Raw genomic sequence first — 16955 nt, forward strand, 5'->3', positions numbered from 1 at the left:
TAATTAATTGAACTTAAATTTATTATTTTACTGCTATGAATACAATATATGTTTGAAGGACAAATGTAAAATATGTAGCCTGTAAATATATTATTTATGTCCATGTAACATAACTAAATTTGATTGGATAAACTTAAATAATTCTTGTTGAACAAAAGTAATTTTATCTAGGTGGTACAATTCACATTGTGTTAATGTAATACAAGTTCATAAAGTTAGATTACCTTAACATTTTTGCTTTTAACTAACATGATACACTTTCATGGAACCTGTTGACAAAATAAATTTAATTAAAGCCAGTGTTTCAATTTTTTGAGTGCATCAAGTCAACGCAGTCTGGCTGTTCTCCTCTGATCATTGGCATTAACAAGGCATTTTCTCCCAGAGAAGTGCTGCTCACTGGAGAGTCCTCCCCCCCAGACCATTCTCTGTAAACTGTAGAGATAGTTGTGTGCTAAAACCTCAGCAGATTGCAGAACCAGTAGTAGGTTTTGAAATACTCAGACCAACCCATCTGGCACCAATAACCACCTGTCATCCACACTCTGATGCTCAGTTTGAACTTTAGCAGGCCGTCTTGACGTGGACAAAATGTACTGAATTGCTGCAATGTGATTGGCTGATAAGATATTCACATTAATAAGCAGTTGACCAGGGTATCTAATGATTAATAGTGAATATAAGTTGTGTTTAAGTTCTAAAGTGAATTAATTTGAAATATTAAAAAAATGTAATGTTTTTGCATAGTTTAAAATTTCTGTGTGGCGGCAGGTGTAGTTTGGGGTATGGCTACAGGGAAGAGCAGGTCCAGCACGCAGCCGCCTGGCATGGGATTGGTTATGTGTTTTTGTCTTTTTACGCAGTAGCTGGCAGGAGGAGAGGTGGACTGAGGTGAGCTGAGGTGGATGCCTGCCAAGAAACCAAAAGCGAGTGTAAAGTGAGAAAAGGGAAGCACAATAAAGGGTACTGTGACAAACACCCAAGTGTTGCCACGTGTGTTTCGGGCCCCATTCTGTATTTCAGTAAATTACTTTCTGCAATAATGCACTGAAAAATAAAAACACATTATTGTACTCACCTATCAGAGACTCATATTAAATTCGAGTTATTAGTGTTGTAACCAGCATTCTGTTATGTTTAGATTATGATTGCTTTGCAGAAGTCATGTGCTTTCCAGTGTTTGTGTCTCAGAAACAGCCTGAAGGTTTAACTAACAACTGGCCAACAATCGCATTGCTGTAGCAATTAATGACTCTGGCTTACTGACCAGATTCATTTAGCTGTGTCATGTGTTGGTATGGGAAAAATCCAAAACAAATAAAGATACAAAAATCAGGAGACCTATTTAAACATTTAGTGCATTAGCTCAATATGATATTCTACAACAAAGTATAAAAAGGTGTATATCTACTCTCACAACTGAGATAGATCATATCCATTATATAATATTGTAAATAAGATACACTTTATATTCATATTCAAGCATATATTAGTTTATACTCATCAATATACTTGTAAGTGTACGTGAAGTTGTTCCACATCAGGATGAGACTTTTTTTTTCATGTTTTCTATTAATATTGTTTTCGTTGTTCTTGATAAGGGCAGCATGACACATGTTCACTTTGATTAAACAAACATGTAGGAGTAGGTAATGGATAACAGGTATTGATTTGTATAATAACAGGACATGAATAACTTGAGCTTATTATATATTATATTATACCTCAGAATATTTCTAACTAGGCAGCTCATTCCTTCTCTTGGCAATATTTTCTTTAAAGCTATAATGCATTTTGGGGTCAAGTTGAAAGAAAGGCAGATGTGAAATGTCAAAGTGAGATCAGAGGTCAGATGTGACATTATACTGGGATGCAAACTATAATGTCATATTTAGAATTCCCATAAGAATTTGCCCTTTTTCGTGGGTCAATAAAGTTCTGAATCAGAAACAGTTGAAATCATTAAATGTGCTATTTATACAGAAGTAACCAGGATCCACTAACATTAGATTCCTGCAGTTGAAAAGTTGTAATGTGTTCGTGTGTATTCATCAACTTTTATTACTACAAATATCTCTAGTTGTAGCTAATTTACTTTGATTTACTTTTAATGTTTTTTTTTTTTAACTTGTTTAGAAGGGATAAGCACACATGGACTTTGTAATGCTACTGTGGTCCAGATGGTGTGTTATTGTAGAGGCCTCGCTTTAATCAATACTTTTTCTTGTTTTGATCCCAGTCCAGTAATGGAAGGCAAGAGCATTTTATATAATTAAAGGTTTACAGAACATGCACAAAACAACACAGAACAATTAAACAAAGTCTGCATAGTAACTTAAAGTGTTGATACTATAAAAGCCATCTTGCAGATCACTAATAAGGCAATTATATATTATGATTATATTAAAAAAAGATTAAAGGAATTAAAAAGATCTTACTCAACATTTTAGTAGGTAGCCATGTAATGAATTTCACTTCTGAATGAAGTACTTCACAGAAATATTTAGAGTTTTTTTTTTTTTTTAATTTGCCCAAACTGATAGATAAAGGAAAGCTGTGGGAGGACGTGTGTCGCTGTATGTTTGTCCATATCCGGGAGGAGGAGAGAGGACGAGGGGGTGGAGGTCGGTGAGAGTGCATTGAAGGCTTTTTGTGGACAACTTCAAGTAGATATGAGTGACAAAGAGAGACTGAGAAACACAGTTGAGTAAGTGAGTAGAAAAAGGGAAACTTTAGAGGGTAGGAGGCAAATAGTTCGACTTGTTTGTGGACTACTGTGTGCCATGAGAGACACTTCCTAAATTCTTCAGCTGAGGCTGAACTTGTAGATCTTTGTTTCTGCTCATTTAAAAAGAAATCAAAAAAATCAAAAAGGTGCAAGGAGAAAAAAAAAAAAAGGTGCAAGGAGAAGAAGAAGAAGAAAAAGAAGAAATGAAGGACTTGGTGCAGCCAGTAAAAGCAGGGGTCTCTCAGCAGAGGGGAGGTAATCTAACTCGACCTAAAGTTTGGCTAAAGAATAACCTCATTCGTGTGGGACTTGCTGAATGTCTTAGCACATATGTCATGATGGTAAGAATACAGCATTACACAAGACCTCCGAAGTACCATGTGCTTTCAAATATTTATTGTAATATGTAATTGCAAACTGTTAGTGCTTCTTAAATCCACGACTCTGGTGATATGTGCACTTTTCATTTATCAAGTCTTCTTCCTGTTACAAGATAATTGCTTATCTGTATCACCCATATGCTATTAATGATTAATGTCATGCTCTTTATCCCGATAAGGCACAAGCAGTTTTTACAGTCACGCGACAGGGTTGGTGGGTGGGGATTGGTTGGTGCCAGTGAATGAACCAGAAGGGGGAGGCATGGTCAGGCATGGCGAGCCAGCTGGAGAGGGTTGCAGAAGTCACACATCAGCTGTCAGCTGTTACAATAAGCTCGATGCTTAGAAGCCTGGAAGAAACATATACATGCAGTGATGGCAAGACATCATGAACATGAGTACAAAAGAAACACTGTGCTTGTAATTAGGAATCCTGACATATACTAAGTACTCGTGACTTTAGTTGGAGGAACCACACTTTTCCTGTTTCCTGCTACAGTTAGCTTTTTCAGTGTCAGCATTTTTTTTTTTACCCTGATAACACAGCCTTAAAAGCAAGATCATTCAATAGTTTGGTGTCTTTTATATTTGTGCAGTGCCATAATTAAAACACTAATAATAATAATAATAATAATAATAATAATAATAAAAATAAAAAGATTAACTAGTAGTATTCTTCTCTTTTTGCTAGTTTACAGTTCCATGCTGGAGAAATGGGCAAATGGATAAAGCTCCGTGGGAATGTAAATGTTTAAGTTCAAATCATTATTTGAGTAGTGCTGTGAGCATTTCTCAGTTATGTTACTTTTAGACTGCGATTGGTGTGAATGTGTGATGTGGTTTCCTGAGAATGTGTAACTGAGAAACGTGCTAAAGTTCGAGCAGCAATAGATCACCGTGTCCCAATTAATTATGTCCTGGCAGCAGTCAGTGTGGTGGCTGAAACACTGAATCCAGCGGGATTCCTGTAATTGTGTCGTGCAAGAAGTAGGGGATAAGCTGATATCTTGTAATATGTCAAGAAAGACAAAACAAACAAACAAACAAAAAAAACAGTCAGCATGAGGAATTTTGTTTTTATAGTCAAACATTTACAGTAGTTTGATTTACATTTTACCGCAGTGACAGGATAAGATCAACAGTGACAATGCTATAGTATAAGTTTTATGTTCAATACAGCTGTTTGATACATTGACTGCATCTTGGGTATATGGGTTGTCTTTGTCTCCAGTCATTTGGCCTGGGGTCTGTGGCCCAGGTAGTGACTGGTCAGGGAGTTTTTGGACACTACCTCAGCATCAACCTGGGTTTTGGACTGGCTGTTGCCATGGGGGTTTACGTTGGAGGGAAGATCTCAGGTATGAGAGATGATACCATCAAAAAATATTGAAATGCTTTCCAATTATTGTTGAGCTGTCTCATATATATATGTATATATATATATATATATATATATATGTTTTGATTTTTTAATTTATTTTTGCTGTTTCAGGGGCTCACATGAATGGAGCAGTATCATTCACGATGTGTGTGTTTCATCGCCTTAAGTGGAAGATGCTACCTCTGTATCTTCTGGCACAGCTATTGGGGTCGTTTCTGGCAGCAGGGACAATTTATGCTGTCTACTATGGTGAGGAAATGGAACTGTTTGTGTTACAACACACTAAGGTTTCACTTTTAAGGTTGAAAAACAAAAGAGAAAAGTCTCAGGGAGTGAGTGCAGGGGCAATCTAATTCAGCTCGAAAGAATGTGCAGTCATTGAAAGGATAAGTAAAACAAAAGAACGAGATTCCAGAAAGACTTTCTGATGTTTTCCTGCACTACAAACATCTGGAACATATTATGAAGAAGCCCACCAGGTTTCCCCATGCTATGCATGACTACACCACCATGTGTTGCAACAAAAGACCTCCAAGAAAAAGCATTTAAAACACAACGTAGAAGACAATACACACACACCTGGAGGCACTGTTACTGCAGTTATCTTGTTTCCATACAAATACAAAACAAAAAAAACCCTTATCACTATTATTGTGATTTCTTGGAGTTAAGCAACGATCGCTATTTATCTTATTCAAACATTTGCAGAAGCCATTCATGACTACTGTGGAGGAAACCTGACTGTGACTGGTGAGAAGGCCACAGCTGGTATCTTTGCCACCTATCCTGCACCATACCTCTCTTTGATGGCTGGATTTTTTGACCAGGTAGCCTTAGAAGTCAAAGTGTTATAGCTACAAATCTCTGTCATCAGACACATTCTGCACGAACACTTTTCTTTGTTGTATCATTTTTCACACACTTATCTTTCTGGACCAATGTTTGTGCTGTGTGTGTTTGTGTGTGCGCGGTGCAGGTGTTTGGCACAGGGATGCTGCTACTGTGCCTCATGGCTCTATCCGACCAGAAGAACAAACCAATCCCAGCAGAAAGCGAGCCTGCAGCAGTAGGTCTCCTGGTGCTGCTCATTGGCATTTCTCTGGGCAGCAACAGTGGGTATGCCATCAACCCCACCAGAGACTTTGCACCCAGGATCTTCACTGCCATGGCAGGCTGGGGAACTGATGTGTTCAGGTATACAGGAATGACATAGTGTTTTCTTTTTTGGTTTGTTTTTTCACTTTAATTAGGTTAAGTCAAAAAATAATTAAAAAAAAAAAAAAAACCAACAAAACAGCTCATTATTATTAAACATATGAAATAACCATTTGCTTTTTTGTGGTTTTCTGGCTTTATCTGTATAGGGCTGGAAATGGGTGGTGGTGGGTGCCTCTAGTTGCTCCCCCCATTGGAGGAGTACTTGGAGCGGGGCTATACAAGGGCTTTGTGGAACTGCATCACTCACACCTGTCCGAACAGGATGGAGCGATAGTGGAAGAGACTGTCCCTCTTGATAAAGAGACAAACACCTGTGCAAATGTATGCGTGTGACACCCCAACTGTGTTAACAGCTAAGTGTATAGCTGTGTGGACATTAGGATGCAGGTGAAACATTTCATGATGACATTTGCAAATAAGAATGTTTAAATCTAAAATGCTCGCTGTTTTTTTTTTTTTTTTTTTTAAACACAATTTCAGAATGAACTTAAGTCAGGGGCGGGGAATTAATTTTCCCAAGGGGGCCAGATGAGAAACTGAGACTGTTGTGGAGGGCTGTACCAATGTTAATTTTATCCCTTTATCGACTGCTATTAGTAACAGTAGATGTTACCCTAATTATGGCCTCCTGGGAAAATTATTTCCCCACCCTTACTTAAGTTATTTTACTAGAGTTAGTGTAAGTGAAAGAGACTGCAATACATATAAAGTATACACTATTACACACTTTGAATCACCATGCTAGCTACTATAAAAGTAAAAGGTTTAAGACAAAGATGGGCTCATTTTAGAGATGAAAGATTAGCAAAAACAAACTCGCTCACTCATGCTCTGTTTTTATTACTGCAATAGCAGCTGATGTAACCTTACAAGACACCACAAATATCATTCACTTTAACAGTCAACAGGGGGCTACTTCATGACTGTGGAAAAACTTAAGGGTATGCAAAGAAAAGCAAACGGCTTCCATATACTGCAATAAAGATCATGTATCTTTTTGAAAATCAAACACACAGTAGGAGATGACTCCTCACAGCTTGAGAGGACAGCAGCATAGCCAAATGCAGACATTTTTCTTTTTAGCGTTCCAGTGCACAGCAGCCTAAAGACAAACAGTATGTGTCTTCTACTGCTCCAAAAGTACTTGAACCAAAATTATAGATGTGAGATTGGGTCTGCTGAGCTTTATACTTATAACAGCCATCCATCCATTTATTTAACTGCTTACCCACTTTATGGCTGGGTGGGGGGTACACGATGGGTAGGCTGCCAGTCTATAGCAGGGCTAAAACTGATTTAGACTTCTGTGGTGAATTTTTTGTAGGGTATATGATGTAAACTATGGAAGTGGCTGACACCTGGTGTTTCAGATGCAGTGCCAGCCACAGAAAAGTAGTTGAAAATGCATAAGAGGAATCAACAGTACTGAATAGACCAATTAAAATCGATGATTGATGTCCCTGCTTTGACACAACGTGTAGTGTACATCGTAGGGAGGTGTACACCAGGTTAGGGCCTAGGCTAAGTTGTAGGGTTTCAGAGGGGTTTGTGGTTATGACGTACCTATGGCATAGATTTAACACAGAAGTATAAATCCCTTGAAACAGAGACAGACAACCATTCACACCTATTCACACCTCCTGCCAAATTAGAGTTCCATTAGAATGGAAAATGCTAAAATATACGTCTGACATTCACGCGCTCATGATGAATAATCTGAGCAGATGCCATTGTGGACGAGATCAGTGTTCATTTGTGAAGTTTACATTACAGAGCAGCATTCGTGAGGCACTGCAGTGATACAATGATACAAATAGTCCTTTTATAATATAGCATGTCATGTTTTAGGCTTGTCTACACACTTAAGTCGTTTGTTGATAGTGAAGCTCAAAAGCATCTGTTGAGTCCATACAACAGTTTGCAGTAGCATCTGGTATTGCAGCCTGTTAAACCTGTCAAACCCCTGTTAGTATTATCAGTTTCAAACTGTAGTTACAGTCATGCAGGGTGTGAATGACATATTATTAAGTTTTCTTGCTTCCTCAAGGTTTACAGTCACTTAACATAAACAGATGTGTTATCTACCCATTTCCAAACTTCCTTTACAAATTACATGTTGCATATAATACTTGTATAATGCATTCATAAATGAGCAGCAACTGAAAATCCCACATAAACTGATGGTGTCTGTTACGGTTACAGCAGTGGTACAATTGTAAAATTGGCTGCTTTGATTTTTTTTTTTCTTTAACCATTAGCTGTCAGTAGTGAACACTACATTAGATGAGTAAGTACTGAATCTACACTGATACAACTCACTGTTGATTGATTTAAGACTAATTTCTGTGGCAACATTTAGCATGAAAAGGTGGATAAAATTCAGGATTTTCTGTGTCTTTCTACATTTATTGAAAGTGTTATTTTTAACCATCTAAGCCAGGTTTGGGGGAAACTGGCATCAGATCCTCAAACCTATAAAGTTTAGAAGCACTTTTGCCTAGTATTATGTCCATATCACCTTTCCACTGTGTCTAGCCAGCAAATACCCTGGCTACATATCAACTCAGTCTATGACAGCATCCATTCATGTCAATCAGCATGAAGTCCAGCTGACGAGGGAATTGCAGAAATGCAGACATGTTGGTCAGACTGACAGTGAAGGTGTCTTTAGCAGAAACGTCTTCATCGTATGGGTACCTTCTCACCGCTTTGCTCCACTTTGTCTTCCCGCATTGCCTTGGGCCTTGGCTGCACCCCCTGAGCTGCACTGTGTCGACTGCTTCTTCTTGGGGGCAGGGACCTTGGCTTTGCCTTTGAAAGCCTTGGTAGGATCCAGCTTGTTCAGATATAAATCCCCAGCAGGATCTGCCAAGCTGAGCTCACAGTTGAAAGTCAGGGGTTGGTAGAGGGATGCCCACTGCTGCAGCAGGAAACAGGATAAAGATAATTTAAGATAATCTATGTAGGTATGTGGACAAAAATACATATGAAAAAAATACAAAAATGTGTCAGTAATCTAAAAGAGAGATTTCAGAATACTACTTTATTTACTCATTGGCCCCGCAATGCTAAATCTGTTCTGTCTGGAATATATGGCGCTGAGTATATTCATGTAAATGACCAGTCTGCATTTCTTCTGTTTGAGATTTTGTGATGAAACCCATTTATGCTTTGTTTAAAACAGTGTTAAATCTGCCAGTATTGTAGTATAGTGTAAACAAACCATACTGAATAAAATCTATTTATATATGTGCAATGACTTCACATGTTGTTAACAGTATCACTAAATATTAAAAATGCCATTTGGCACCTTAGCCTGGGGGCTGGGACCATATGGGGTGAAAAGATACTGCCACTCAGGCAGACCGAGGTGGGTTATCATCAGTCGGTAGTAAGAGGTGAAGGTTGTGGTCAGAAAATGCCAGCACAGAGAGCGGTCGAGGAACCATATTTCACTCTTCTGAGCAACCACACCTGGAAAATAGCAAGGACAATAGCTTAAGGAAGCAAAACTGTTTTTAAATGTTAAATATACTTGTTTTTTTTTTTAATTTATTATTATTACTTAAATTTCTGAGAGATACAATATGCAAATAGAGCACCTGGAGTGCAGTTTTTGTAGACTAGGCACACTTTGCCATTCCCACCACAGGAATCCAGCTCGAAGATGCGACTCCGGGAGTCAAAATGAGGCGCAGCGGGCACATGCGGCGACCCTGATAGATAGCATTAATGAATCTTGAATAAATATTTACCGTCCAATCTAGAGCTCATTCATTAGCCTGCTTTCTGCACAACTGAGCACACGTACTGTAAACAAACATAATTGAACCTGACATGTTGTAATTGAGGATCTCACATGAGGATCCAGCAGGTGAATTTTACCACTTTCTGTGCTGCTCTCCTCCCAGTCTAGGTCAGCTAGTGAGGGCGCGTTGGGCAGAGAGAAAAGTGATACGGGTTGGAGCAGCGGGCACAGTCTGGCCACACTATTAATCATCATGCAACCCAAGGGAACACACTCACCTGAAAGACAAGCACATCCACACAGTTTAGGGCTGTGTGCCAAGAGGAGCAGAGAAGCTCCAGTGCCATTTTCATTAACAGTGTTACTTTAACAACAATACATAATAAATAATAATAAAACAGACTTTTTTGAGACTGTGACTGCACACTGATCACATGAGGAAACCTACTGTCTAATTTAACGCTCCACGTCAGTGTAAAGCCATCAGTTGTCAGATAGAAATCTCGCAGGTCCTCTGGTAAAATACACGTGTTTTTCTGGGAAATACACACAAAAAAAATGCATAACGCATGACAACGGCATGATACCAAATCAAAATACTTCTATCTTTTTTTTTTTTTTTCACCTGCTCCCATGAAAGCAAACCCCTCTTCTCTGCAGGCTCCCTTTCTGCGAAACGCACATCCACCACACCAGGCATGTTCTCTGCCCCAACAAGCACAAGTTCATGACATTTATTAAAATCTATTTTTCCACAGACTTCAATGCTTTGCTAGCTAACGCGCTCGTTTCAATGCAAAGACCATAATACACACCGAGTATTCGAGTGATGCCAAGCGTCAGCCTTTCAGCAACCTTGAACGCTACGCTCTCCTTTGTTTCGTCCATTTGGATGATTTCGATCATAAATGTGCACAAAAGCCGGGTTGCATCCTTTGCAGATCTCCGAAGCGCATCCTTCACCGTGCTCCAAATAGCTCAGCTGCAGACGCACACGACGGGAGAAGTGACGCAAAACGGACACACATTTAGGCCAATAGAAAGCCACTGTTCTACAACGTAACCAATCAGATATTCAGTTGTAAGAGAAAGGCGTGACATCTATTCCTTAGCAACGCTTGGCTCCCTGGGAGTGGTGGCGGTTGATTCAACATGGCGGCAGCATCGGAAAGGAGTGAAAATTCGGGGATATTTTGGATGAATAGCGGTATATTAACTTTTTCTGAGCTACATTATCTTTATTCACCGCTTCACAGTTGTATAAATCACACATTAAGCTGTAAAAGTTTCCGAAGGAGCGTACAGTGTTACTTTTGTGTCAGTACTGGAAAGTTGTTTTCTCTGAGGAAGTGAGACAGCTTGTAGCTAATCACAGTTGAGTCAAAGATTGCTTAACTTAGCACTTATTTCAAGATAAGTTGACTTTGGATAGTTAATTATTCACCTTAAGTTTAGAGGTAACGGTATTCATGCTTTCTGGTTCTATCAACCAGGCCTGTTAGGTCTCCTAATGCGAAACAGAGTAAAAAACATCTGCAGCTTTTTCATTTGCATGTTAATTTAAGTGCCTCCATCCTGTTCCTGTTTGTCACCCTCACAGTGTCAGATGATGAACAGCCTTTGGTGTTTATTCCTGGTGAGTCCAGTGGTGAGCAGTTTCTGAAAACTGTAAGACTTGTATGTATCATATCAAATAGCATCCGCTTCTTGTCCTTGACGTGTTTTCTTCTAAACTGCCACAGGGGTGGACGGAGAGGTGAAGAGTCAGGCCCCTTTTAACCTGAGACCAGTCAGCAGCAGGGCATCTAAGAAAAGAGGCAACAAGATGGGAATGAAGGGTACTTCTGACTGTAAAAAACAAGCCACACAAAGAACAGAAGTCAAAAAGCAGAACCACTTACAAAGTGATCACTCAGGGGCTTATACTAAGGAAAAAGTGTCTGTCCACCACAATGCTGCTGTGATGACACCTCAAACCCTTTCCTCAGATACTTTCCTCCCTGTCTCACAGGTATACCACAATTTTTTCCCACTTTTCCCTCAGTGGGTGAAATTTTTGATTACATGGTAATATCTAATACAATGTTTTTGTGTTAATATAGTTCATTTATAGTCTTACTGACAACAGAAATAAACTCACTGGCCACTTTATTAGTAACACCTTGCTAGTACTGGACTGAACACCATTTTACCTTCAAAACTGCCTTAATTTTTCATGGCACAGATTCAACAAGGTGCTGGAAACATTCATCAGAGATGATTGAGATGGTTGGTTTGGTTTGAAAATCCCAGTAGATCAGCATGTTCTGAAATACTCATACTAGCCCATCTGGCAGCAACAATCATGTCTTTCAAAGTCACTTAAATCACCTTTCTTCCCATTCTGATGCTTGGTTTGAACTTCGGCAGGTCTTTTTGATGATGTTGTCATGCCTAAATGCACAGAGTTGCTGTGATGTGATTGGCTGATTGGATATTTGCATTAACAAGCAGTTGAACAGGTGTGCCTAATAAAGTGGCCTGTGAGTATTTATAAACAGTAGTACTACTGTTTATTAATGAATCTGTATTATATAAAATAATAAAGGTATTCATTCATTATTCATGTATTTGTATATAACTTAACTGTTACTCTCATATTCTCACAGGTAATTTCTGAAATCAGCAAAGCTAAGAGTGAGGTCTGTTTGAAAGACCTTTGTCCTGAAGATAAACGACGAATTGCAAACCTCATTGAAGAACTAGCTAGGTATTCAACAAGACAGTATTTTAGGAATGAATAGAATAGAATAGAATAGAATGCCTTTATTGTCATTATACAGGATGTACAATGAAACAATTATTTTGACAGAAATTAAAATAGTTATTTTTTTCCTCCTGTATCTTTCCTCCTTTTGGAGTCTATAATATATATTTTACCTCTTTTTTTTTTTTTTCCCTGGTTCTCCAGAGTGAGCGAGGAGAAAGAAGAGTCGGTGCAGCGTCTGAAAGACGAACAGGGAAATTTTGAACGCAAGATTCAGCAGCTAGAGCAACAGAACCTGTTCATAGCACAGGAAAGGGAAAGTATCCTTTCAAAATAAACTAATGCTGCAGTGAGTTAGACTGCTTTTTCCAGTGGGCTATTTGAGGTGACTATTTTTAAGTGAAGTGATAGGACTGTTGTTGTGCTGTTGCAAACAGCTGCATCAGTGTATGTTTCACAATGAATGAAAGCAGATCAGCTCATCTAGTTCTGTTTGAATATTCATCAGACAACTTGCCTTTATTTAATGATGTTTGAACTGTTTGGAACACGTGTCATCACATAATAACGCTATTGAAAATGCAATGAAGGAATTATTGTGCTAAAGCTGAGTTAAATTTTTAAAAAAATATTTAAGAAAATAAGTCTTTCAGGGGAGCACGGTGGCGCGGTGCTTGACACTGCTGCCTCACAGTAAGAAGGCCCTGGGTTTGAATTATGCCTGGACCTTCCTGTGTGGAGTTTGCACGTTCTTCTCGTGTTTGCGTGGGTTTTCTCCGGGTACTGCAGTTACCTCCCACAGTCCAAAGACATTCAGTTAGTGGGGTTAGGTTTATTCGTGATTCTAATAGCTGTGAATGTGAGTGTGAATGGTTGTCTGTCTCTCTGTGTTAGCCCTGTGACAGGCTGGCAACATGTCCACGGTGTACCCTGCCTCTTGCCCATGACAGCAGGGATAGGCTCTAGCCCCCCCGCGACCCTGAAAGTATAAGCAGAAGAAAATTATGTATGTATGGATGTATGGAAGAAATTTCACAAAGCCAACACCTTGTGGCACATTGTGGTAGATTACTATATGATTCTACCTTTGTATGTGCTGTTCTAAAAGATAGTCTGCAGGGGGCAGTGTTGTCTCAGGCGAGGCTACTTACAGTCTTTGGGCAAGACCCTTCAATCTGATACAAAAGGCAGAGAAGTAGAGCAGATGAATTTATATTACTTGATGTCTGCTGGAGTTGTCTTTTGCAAGTGCTTGTAGCTTATCCGCTGTCGTGTACAGAATCAATTTCATGGTTGGAGCCGTTCCCTAAACCATCAAAATCATCTTATCATCCAAAGATGAATTTTCATATTTACAGAGAAGACCACAGTATTTGCTTTTTACCGTGTGTTTTTGTCACCCTCCCGTACTATTAAGTGTTAGAGAATATCTCTCAGTTTCTCCTGTAGAAAATGAGATCGGACGGGTCACCAGCTGATTCTTGATTGTCTAACATGTCTAACGTTGCTAGAGTTGTAATGCTACAACCCAATCTACTGTCTTCATAACAATTCTGCTCAGGTCAAACTAGAGTATGGCCAGCAGTCAATTTAGGTTAAAAACACTGCGAAATATGAAGAGTAATTGACCCGGCTGGTAAATTGCACGATTGGCAACGGCGGCGGGGAAAATTAGGAAAGCACAACTCAATTAAAGGCACTTTGGCTTGGAGACTTGGCATTTACACCAAACTTCTAAACTCCATTAAAAAGGTATTTGAGAGGAAAAAGTGTTTGGATCCAAGCACCTCAGGGGGGGAGAACGTAGTCTTTTAAAGTGTGTGCAAGAGTCACGAAGGCTCTTCTCAGGCAGAAGGTTTCGGCACTTCTCCGAAAGGTTAAGGAGACACCAAAGGCAAACACACTGAATGAGAGTCTTGTCAAGTCTAATTCCATTACGCCTCAGCTTATCTTATCTCACCAAGATTCAGGGTTGTCAGGGGTATAAAGAATGTAGGACTATACCTTAGCCCCAAGCCAACTAGGATGAGAAGGAACAGTACCCTTGATATTTGGGATGTTCAGCTGACATTTGGAGCTGACTGGCACACAGGACTGAATTTGTGTTTCAGATAGAAAGGATGCCTTTTACTTCAGGGCATGTTGGCACGAGCAAGAGTCAAGGTGGCGTTACTAACATGGTATACTGTTCTACTTTCTGTATCCAGAACAAGGCACAGCAGGTGCTACATCTAATGCCACTTATTGAGCTGAAACAATTGGAGGGAATCCTGAGGCCATGGAAAGAGTTGTGCTAAGTGCCATTGAAATGGCATGTGATAGAGGAATCCATTGGCATTCCTGTATCACAGGAATGCTAAATCCATTTTTGCCCTTAAAGGTTTTGGATGTGTGACATTTACAATGCAGGAATCTAATTTTTTCAAGTGTGCTTTTTGTGATAAGCATACATCAGACGCTTGCTTTTGGATAAATTAAAAATGATTAAACCCAATGTTGTAGGTGTTATGATGACCTGGTCTTGATGTTGTGTAACTAACCTTTTATTCTTGGAGTCAGTGTAGTGGTCCTTTTCAGTGAATTACTACCTACCAATGGGTAAATGTTACGGCTTTACATTTGAACCGATTTTTTTTCCCCTTTTTTTGTGAGCTGTTCTTTCTGCAGGGTGTAGAAGTAGTAAAGTCTGTATCCTTAAAGAAGATATAGAAAGACATAAAGCTGCTGTCATTTGAGACTAGAGCTTATTCTTTGTGTAAATTGTATGGCGAGTGTTCTGGGCTTTGGTAGGTGTGTCAGTTGACATATTCCATAGATCCCAGGTCATGGTTCTGTGTGCCTCAGAGCTGGTATTACTTCGGAGTTCTGATCAATGATGTCTGAGAAGGATTTTCTTTATCGTCACTCTTGGAAATTTGGAGACATTTTCTAAAATAATTGTATGATAATGTGTGGAGTTATTTATTGGTTTATTGTGAGATTTGGCATTCATGTCTCTTTTTCAGATTCAGCAGTATTGAAGCAGTAATGTAAACCGTCTCCTTCTATTAATTCCCCGCCATTTCTTCCTTACACACATTCATACTCTCACACATATTCACACATCGGTCTCCGCCCCCGTACCTCTCACATTCCAGCTCAGGCTCAATCTGTTTGGCACAGTGTGCTAAAGCAGGTTTTAAAATATTCCCCCCTCCTGTGCAAATTTGTTCCACCTTGAAGTGGATTTCATTATTTCATTTGAGCCTCGGCCTGACAGGGAAGTGAATCATTTTGACAGGCCCCGTCTGAAGCCTCTTCAACCCAAGCCCTTGATTCTGAGTATTTTTGGAGCAGGGGGGAGGAGTAAGTCATTGTTGGCACTTTCCAGCTCTGATGTAAACTAGGGGCTTGCTGAGAGCTTGGTCCCCATTGGCTGATGTCCAAGGCTGTAGAGGAAACATGTTTAGTGTTGCGACGGGCTGAGAGGTGGAATCTTATCAGTGTTGTGCCACTCGGTTCAGATTACCTAGCACTTGCTATCCAGGGACTGCATTACCCTGTCAGCACATTAGCACATTAACACATGTTATGTTCATCTATGCACTAGGATGATATGATGCTGCAGCCTACTTGGGTGTTCAGCACAGATGGACTTTACTTGTGTGTTTTAGATTGTGTGTGGTCCCTGCTTTGTATGCTGACATAAAGTGGAAATTGTGTTTTATTGTTGTAAAATATGCCTTTTTTTTTTTTTTTTTTTTACCTGAACACACCACGCACTATCTTGTATTGCAGTAAGGCGTAGTCATATAAGCCTGTTCACTATCTCCCCTTTTAGGACCTTTATTCATGCTGCATAAATAGATCTCTCAGCTCAGGTTTACATGATGTGATGTCCTTGTGATGTCCTTAAGTTTTGTGTACAGAACTGCGTCCATGGACATCAGTGAAGCAGTAGAAGAGCCCTAGTTAGACGGAGGGTTCAATCAAAACATTTCCACGCGTTTTTCTAGTGTTTATGGAAGCTGCTGCATTGCTTTTGTCTGGTGTCTGTTCCTCAATTCAAAGTCGTCACCGCTCTCTTCTCTTTCCCTGTGTCTCATTTCCACAGCCTGATTGAAGTCTTCTAACAACCAAAGTGTTTTCTTATGGAGTGTTCTGCCAACTATTCCTTCAATAAGACTCTACTTTGAACTTTGATTTTCTCTTAAAATGAGGGTTTCTTTTCCAAATGGATGCTGAGAAACTCATCAGCTGGGGGAGCAGGGGCACCGTCATAAAAAGATATGGCCTAGAGGAACACACTTTATGGTCAGCTTGGGTGGGAGTGTGTGTACTACTTGCTTTATTGTAGTGTTTGTGTGCGGGCTGTTTACAGTACAGGTGGGGAATTTGTGGTCTCATGTCTTGCTGTTTTTATGTTTGTACCAGAGAGTCAGATTGACAATGATTATTGAATGTGTGCGAGTATGTCTGTGTGCAGTCTCTCCATTCTCATCCTCATTATCTTTGTATGTGCTGGTGTGGTGTGGTGCTGCCACTGTCATTAGTGGGGCTCCTGAGGCGCAGCAGTACTCCCGCTCCAGATTAGTTTTCTTGTGGCTGCCAGCTCTCTGTCTGGCAGATAGCCTGGCGTGGCACTGCCCAGCTCAGCTCAAAACAGCTTGGCCCTGCCCAGATGGTGAAAGCTCTGTGCCACAACAACAACTTTGATTTTGCTGGACTCTTATCTGTCTCTTTTTTTTTTTTTTTTCAGCTTTGCCTTTTCTCTA

The 16955-nt window shown here is 39.7% G+C and overlaps 3 protein-coding genes across 9 annotated transcripts in view; 2 read left to right on the top strand and 1 right to left on the bottom strand.

The window, feature by feature from the left end:
- The first annotated feature begins 2606 nt into the window (after positions 1 to 2606).
- Positions 2607 to 8703, top strand: aqp7 (aquaporin 7). 2 transcript variants are annotated; one of them, XM_030728842.1, is made up of 6 exons: positions 2607 to 3069; positions 4340 to 4466; positions 4601 to 4738; positions 5198 to 5316; positions 5466 to 5683; positions 5854 to 8703. In XM_030728842.1, exons 1-6 carry the CDS (start codon positions 2932 to 2934, stop codon positions 6038 to 6040), a joined length of 927 nt encoding a protein of 308 aa, XP_030584702.1. In that variant the 5' UTR covers positions 2607 to 2931; the 3' UTR covers positions 6041 to 8703. The 2 variants fall into 2 exon arrangements, with proteins under 2 accessions (XP_030584702.1, XP_030584703.1); XM_030728843.1 differs by lacking the exon at positions 2607 to 3069 and adding an exon at positions 3078 to 3851.
- On the bottom strand, positions 3408 to 10469 carry tpgs2 (tubulin polyglutamylase complex subunit 2). 3 transcript variants are annotated; one of them, XM_030728845.1, is made up of 8 exons: positions 10271 to 10468; positions 10081 to 10160; positions 9904 to 9991; positions 9593 to 9733; positions 9310 to 9423; positions 9018 to 9181; positions 8405 to 8627; positions 3408 to 3458 (listed from the first exon to the last, which is right to left on the bottom strand). In XM_030728845.1, exons 1-7 carry the CDS (start codon positions 10359 to 10361, stop codon positions 8409 to 8411), a joined length of 897 nt encoding a protein of 298 aa, XP_030584705.1. In that variant the 5' UTR covers positions 10362 to 10468; the 3' UTR covers positions 3408 to 3458; positions 8405 to 8408. The 3 variants fall into 3 exon arrangements, with proteins under 3 accessions (XP_030584705.1, XP_030584706.1, XP_030584704.1); XM_030728846.1 differs by lacking the exon at positions 3408 to 3458 and having other exon boundaries at positions 6528 to 8662; positions 9017 to 9181; positions 10271 to 10469; XM_030728844.1 differs by lacking the exon at positions 3408 to 3458 and having other exon boundaries at positions 6528 to 8627; positions 10271 to 10467.
- Positions 10470 to 10555: 86 nt separating this feature from the next.
- The window catches only part of kiaa1328 (KIAA1328 ortholog), a 57628-nt gene continuing 51228 nt past the window's right edge, over positions 10556 to 16955 (top strand). For all 4 annotated transcript variants that reach the window (XM_030728527.1, XM_030728525.1, XM_030728526.1 and 1 more), the window contains exons 1-5: positions 10556 to 10662; positions 11056 to 11091; positions 11198 to 11466; positions 12104 to 12204; positions 12406 to 12521. In XM_030728527.1, the coding sequence (XP_030584387.1) occupies positions 10608 to 10662; positions 11056 to 11091; positions 11198 to 11466; positions 12104 to 12204; positions 12406 to 12521 (577 nt within the window). In that variant the 5' untranslated portion in view covers positions 10556 to 10607. The remainder of the gene's footprint in view (positions 10663 to 11055; positions 11092 to 11197; positions 11467 to 12103; positions 12205 to 12405; positions 12522 to 16955) is intronic.

The sequence above is a fragment of the Archocentrus centrarchus genome, chromosome 5 (genome assembly GCF_007364275.1).
Source record: "Archocentrus centrarchus isolate MPI-CPG fArcCen1 chromosome 5, fArcCen1, whole genome shotgun sequence".
NCBI classification, from domain to species: domain Eukaryota; kingdom Metazoa; phylum Chordata; class Actinopteri; order Cichliformes; family Cichlidae; genus Archocentrus; species Archocentrus centrarchus.

Coding starts and splice junctions, on each gene's coding strand:
- aqp7 (XM_030728842.1), top strand. CDS start 2,932: ATGAAGGACTTGGTGCAGCCAGTAAAAGCAGGGGTCTCTCAGCAGAGG. Junction 3,070..4,339: donor TTAGCACATATGTCATGATG/GTAAGAATACAG, acceptor CTTTGTCTCCAG/TCATTTGGCCTGGGGTCTGT. Junction 5,684..5,853: donor TGGGGAACTGATGTGTTCAG/GTATACAGGAAT, acceptor TTATCTGTATAG/GGCTGGAAATGGGTGGTGGT.
- tpgs2 (XM_030728846.1), bottom strand. CDS start 10,361: ATGATCGAAATCATCCAAATGGACGAAACAAAGGAGAGCGTAGCGTTC. Junction 9,992..10,080: donor GTTTGCTTTCATGGGAGCAG/GTGAAAAAAAAA, acceptor TGTATTTCCCAG/AAAAACACGTGTATTTTACC. Junction 9,734..9,903: donor GTGGAGCGTTAAATTAGACA/GTAGGTTTCCTC, acceptor CTTGTCTTTCAG/GTGAGTGTGTTCCCTTGGGT.